Source organism: Ixodes scapularis, unplaced genomic scaffold, assembly GCF_016920785.2.
Source record: "Ixodes scapularis isolate PalLabHiFi unplaced genomic scaffold, ASM1692078v2 PGA_scaffold5__190_contigs__length_132052651, whole genome shotgun sequence".
Classification (NCBI taxonomy): domain Eukaryota; kingdom Metazoa; phylum Arthropoda; class Arachnida; order Ixodida; family Ixodidae; genus Ixodes; species Ixodes scapularis.
This window is the reverse complement of record NW_024609880.1, coordinates 91,233,412-91,239,411: the sequence shown is the minus strand read 5'-3', so window position 1 is coordinate 91,239,411 and position 6,000 is coordinate 91,233,412. Positions and strand designations below refer to the sequence as shown.

The 6,000-nt window shown below is 41.3% G+C and overlaps 1 protein-coding gene across 1 annotated transcript in view; it reads left to right on the top strand.

Moving 5' to 3' along the window:
• Positions 1–3,812: 3,812 nt before the first annotated feature.
• Positions 3,813–6,000, top strand: part of LOC115325567 — a 40,189-nt gene continuing 38,001 nt past the window's right edge. The window contains exon 1 of the mRNA XM_029986304.2: positions 3,813–3,929. Within this exon, the coding sequence (XP_029842164.2) occupies positions 3,813–3,929 (117 nt within the window). The remainder of the gene's footprint in view (positions 3,930–6,000) is intronic.

Sequence of the window (6,000 nt, the reverse complement as noted above, 5' to 3'; positions counted from 1 at the left end):
CCCAACTAACTTGAAACTCATACTTTATAAAACTTTAGTGAGGTCAAAGCTTGAATATGCATCATCAATCTGGGACTCTCATATTAACTCCATTATTCTTCAAATAGAAGCCATTCAAAACCGTTCCGCGCGTTTCATCTTCTCAAATTACTTTCGAACTGCGAGTGTCACTTCCATGAAATCTAGTCTTAACTTACCCGATCTTTCATTGCGTCGTAAACTATCTCGTCTTTGTCTCTTTCACAAGGTTTATCATTTCAATTCTCTACTCAGTGCCTCTCTCTTTCTGCCACCATCGTACATTTCTTCCCGCAGCGACCACCAGTTCAAGGTTGGCGTCCCAAGCAGCCGCACCAATTTGCACTTCCACTCGTTCATTCCCAAAACCTGCACAGACTGGAACCACCTCCCCGCCTCCATCGCTTCAATCACCGACAGCGACCGTTTCAAAAGCGCCATTTGCAACCATTTTTTGTAATCTCCCTGCTGTGTTTATGTTCATGTTGTATTTTATTTATTTATTTATTTTTTGCTTCACCACTTTTTTCTGTAATGCTTCGGCCTTGAGAGTAAATAAATGAAATGAAATGAAATGACTTTCGTTTCTTAGTTGTCGCGTGCGAGGCTCCCATTTGTCCGAAGCACTGACGTCAGCACTCGTCAACCTCTCTTTCTCTTCCGTGGCCTGACAAACTGACAGACACCGCCGGGTTTTTGTCAAACCAAGCCCTTTATTTTTCAGCAAAGTCACGCGCACATCTGGGGCGGAGTCAGAGAACGAGGAGGCGCCGCGCAACACCTACTAGATAACAAAGCCTTAGGGCTGAATGATATGGCTCAATCAGAAAATATCAACGCTGGACACAGATTGGAAACGAGTGCTGAGTCAGCGCTCCGTTTCGGGTCAAATCTGAACCGAACGTTGGCGCAATAGTCATGTCCAATGTGCGTCCGGTGTTGGTGTTGCCTTCTCATATAACGCCGTCTCTTTCAGCACTACGGCTTTGTCTTCTAGGAGGTATTGCGCCGCGGCGCGGTAGAATGCGGGCGTGCTCAGTTGCCACTCTGATGTCAACGGTCTTTCTTCGCTCTGGGTTTCCGCAGTAGCGGTGCGTGGGCTGTGAGGTGGTTTTGTGTTTATGTAGTTATCACGATTGATGCTGTTCACGCCACGAGTGATATGGATGCGGTTCTGTCCACAAGTGGTAGGGATCTGGTTCATTCCACGAGTGATGTAAAAACCGTATTCAAGGGCGTTGACAAACACTCAGAGGCAGAGTACAATAAATAGGTAAAAGATGTGGACCTTTTTTGAGTAATGACCGCCGTCTCGGGAGTTGTTTGCGAACTACAAATAAAGAGCAGCCCAACATCACTCCGCCCGTCAATACACATTGGCATCGTGCCGTTGTATCGGCTTTCAGTGCTTTTTAAACATCATATTAGCGATACTAAAAAAAAAAAAAAAAACGAAGCGTCAAAGGAGACAAACTAGGCGCAAGGAAAGATGCTGACAATGTTGCTGTCGCCATTTTCGCAGGACACCGTGTCCGCGTCCCACGACAGTGGCGACAGCGGGATGTGCAGAAGCTTACCGAAGAAAAGGTTTATTACAGGAAAATAAATTGGTGGATTCTAGGGGAGTCTGTTAGCATAACCCTTGGGAAGCGCCACGAATGTCCCCCTTTAGGAAACGCTAACACTGATCCCGTAACGAGGCCAAAAGAAGGTAGCAAAAAATATGATAAGCAAAAAAGAAAGCCAAAAGAAAAAAAATGAAAGGGCGAGCATTATCTCTTCCCAAAGGGTTGTGTGTGTGTTGTTTCCAAGGATCATGCTAACACAATCTCTAAGATTCCATCAATGCATTTTTCTGTAATTGTAATAAACGATATTATGTATCATATTATGTGTCAAAAGAAATGCCCTTTGATTTCGTATTTCCCAGAAAAGTGTGGTGACAAAGACCTTGTTATTTTAACTTGTTTTCGGATTTAAAAAATAAAAAAAAGTTTTGTGCTCACTTGCCATTTCGTGCTTTAGCAGGTGCACATGATTCTTACGTTACTAAAGGTAACATTATAGAAAACGTTACTTTGCCAGTAAACGTTCTTTCTTCACAATATAATTCCTCGGCTATAGGACACCCTTAGCATAAACGTGCTGACCCTATATTTTGTTGTTTAGTGTATTCTCATATTCAACAGAATGCCATAAATGTAGCACTTCAGTAGACTGAGCTTGCATTGCATTCTCTCAGCTACCAATTTATTTTAAAATCTCTAATATAATTGCACTCTTCATTTGAGCGGAATAACGGTTAAGAGTTGAGCTTGTTGGTACCACATTCGCCTGTCTTGCGGGAAATGCTAAATCGGCCAAACAGGCCGATGTATCAACAACAGAGCCAGTGAGCATGCAGCGTCTCCAAAGGGAACAGCGGCAAGACATCTGGCAGCTCATTGGAGGACATGCCAGTGCAGTGTAGCTTTGAACAGTACCACCATTCTTGCAAGAAACAACAATCGTCATGCACGCGAAATGCTCGAGGCGCTCGCCATCGAGGAGCACGTAAAGGATTGTGTCAGCACGCCATCAATCACCATACACAAAAAAGAAAGAAAATACCTACGGAATGTCACGCCCCAAACAACAACAGCACGAGCTTTTGGCGGGTTAGTTCAAAAGCAATAATTTCCTAGGAATACTGTGCAAATGATTTGTATATTTTTTGTATAAGTGTAAATATCGGGAGTAATCTTTATTAGTGGAATAGGGCAATTTCTTTAATAGGTTTATCGTGCTCCACTTGAGACTCAAAAGGAAGGAGCAAAACTGCAAGGAAGAAGTTTACACTAAAACATCGTTGGTAGTCAGCTGTTTGTCATATCCTGTCCTTTCTGTCTTTGTGTTCCAGTTATTTCTAAAGTTCAAGCTGATATATTTACAAGTCACTTGAGCGCTTTTCTAATCATAGTTGCCCGTGTGCGTATAAGTTTTTGAAGGTGGAGAGTTCTTGCCTCATTCTTGGGTTGCTATCGCATAAGCATACTATAAACTTCGCCCGCCTCCGCGGAACAAATTGGAGTGTCTAATATGCCAATTTTATCAATAAGGTTTCCTTTTAGTGGCGAAATGTTTTTCTTCCAGAAAAAAATATAATAAGAAAAAATTAATATACACATGCGGACTTACCTAGGCATTTTAGTTCGACTGACAAAATGTACAGTACCATGTCAAAAGCTACCCTCTAAGTATACCCATGAAACGCTAGGCTTTTATGCCGAAGATGATGTGAAAAACGTGCTAGTGATGGTCAGGATATCTCAAAAGAGAAAATAAGAGAACGTGTTGACCCCTTGCTTGTTTATTGTTTCCACATACCCTGTGTTTTACAAAATGCGCTAAAAAACGTTCCGGCGGTATTCTTACCATATAAAAATTCTAGAATTGTCAAAGGTGGATAATGTGCACGTTGCGCTTAGGTTCCTGGATCTTTTTGAAGGCGGCGAAGCATACGCCGCTTTCAGAAACCAGATGTCTGACATATCGCACACCTTGACTACAGGAGACGCGACAAAAGCTGCAACGGCGTCAGAATGAGTCAGTCTCCCTCTTTCTTCTCAGCTAGCCAATTGGAATGAGTCTCGTCTGAAACAATTATATTAAAATCATATATTTTTTTATTTCACTACTTTTCTAACTTGTGATTGGTTTCAGCATGTCAGCAAATGTTTTCATTAAAGTATAAATACTGGAACACACTGTCGTCCCTACACATATTAAGATATTGTTTCAGGCTGAATCTCAGAATGTACGTACAGTCGCTCCTTGCTATTTTCTGCCTTTTAATGGGTAGCTACTCTCAAGAGACTGGCAAACAACCAGAGGAAGATGTGGCAAACTTCGAAGATCAAGATTTAACAAAGGTTTGTTATTCGCTATTAAGTCTTCAGATAAATATATTCCAGGTCGCTTTATCACCAATTGTAGTAATATTTCGCGTTTACAAGCCACGCTTCTTTTTAAGCTCTGAATAATTTAATCACTACCGCTTGAAAAAAACTTTGCTACACCCGTACACATAGTGTCTTTAGCCAGACGGAACGCTGCAAGCTAATTCAGCTTTTATATTCGAGTAGATATTAAAAAAACAATGAAATCTGAAAATGAGAATATTTATTAAACAATACGCGCGGTACAACAGGGACAAAGAAAAAAGAACACGACATGAAAACCTATATTGAACTGAATGTTATTCCAAAAATACCATTTATATGCACTGTCAGGTAAAGACAAAGCTGATGCGTGTAAAAGAAATACACTTACCAGTACGTAGAATACGTAGAATATGCCACTTCGGACGTTTATGAAATCCTGACTAACTAAGGGAAATAAGACCTGGTTCAAATGGGAAGATCCGCTAACGATACGGCACGCGAGCACGAGCAGTCTGTAAAACAAATCCCATAGGACAACTTGGCTATTCATTGTGATTGATACCCATGCACCCTGATTCCAGAAAAAGAAGCGAAACTTTTCGGGACGTTAAGAAGCAAATTATTGCTAGAAGTAGATGCATCATAAAATCTCCATCTTTCGACTGCGGCGGATATCAAATGTATAAGCGTGCCGTCAGATCACCTATCCGATAAGGTATTTTAATTTCTGCGTGAGCTACTTGATGGTTCTATAAATAGTCGAATTTTATTTTAAATTAAACATTTTGTTGCAAAATAGCGTTTCGTGTTGTGTCTCTATATTTTTGTCCTTGCTTTACGGCGCATATAGTTTTATTTATTTATTGTGCTTCATTTCAGTGCCACAGAAACAACTATACCCATTTTTAGTGGTTTATTACGTCATCATAATAAGAATTAACATGCCATGAACGAATGTTCAGATGTCAAAATGAGAGGAAGACCTCAATGCATTTTCTAAATGGCTGTTCGCATCCAAAAACATAAACATCAAATTTATCGAAGTTGGATTCCAATTTTTTAAACACCAGTTGTAAACGTGTGATGGGATCAGTGTCGGGTAAAACGGAAGGATGATTCAATGATCGTACCAGTCAGCCTTAAAAAAACACAAAGAAATTAAGGGCTTATTTTAAACAATTCTTTATTCCCACGAAAATAAAAAAAAACAGCCGTTTAATATTTATGTTGTTAGAAGCAATGGACCCTTTTCACATAAAAACAACACCAAGTGGTTACAGCTCCAACTACGGTCAGTGGATAGAATGAGAGGTGCGATACCTTTCCTGCCTTCTCTGCGTCTGATCCGAGTTGCGAATGAGGACGGAGAGGCAGTGGAACCATTATTCCGGACGCCAACCCAAGTTAGAGCTTTGACCGCTGCGGGAGGAAGGCCTGCGCATGTACACAACACATCTTGAAAAAGAATAATTTAGAAGGAGGTAGCCCGCTCCAGGCCCCGCCCAGGAACGTAGCTACCTCACTCCATTTTTAGGCTCTCATTGGTTAGAGAGATCATTGACCTGCGGAATGCTCGTTGTAAAATTGTTTTTAATGCCGTAGTTCTCGTTGATTCGACATTTTTTTTTGGTAAAAAAGTTATATAGATAGAGTAATTATTGTTTTCCAAAATATCATAAATTATTTGTTTCGTTTTGTTTTCCAACGATAACAAACATGGCTGCCACCGTTTGCGGTGAGCGTTTGACACCCTGCGTAGCTCGTTAATCTTGCCGCCTGTTTTTAGGAGTGCAAGTATAGTTTCGCGTTCACCGAGGGGTTTAGCGGAAGATAACCTCAACCGACGTAATTTTCAGCAAACAGCTTTCGCAAGCACATGCGTTCGGAAGCGATGTGCGGGTGTCTGTTTTCGTAGCGCGACAGGCGTAAGCCTAGCGTCCCACGTCAACTATTTTCTGGATCGGACTTCATTTGTTCGCTTGCGAGTTTTGGTGCTCAATAAATGCGTCGCTTCCCGTAAAACCGACTCCGTTACTTTGAGAACCGTGAAGCTGTCGTG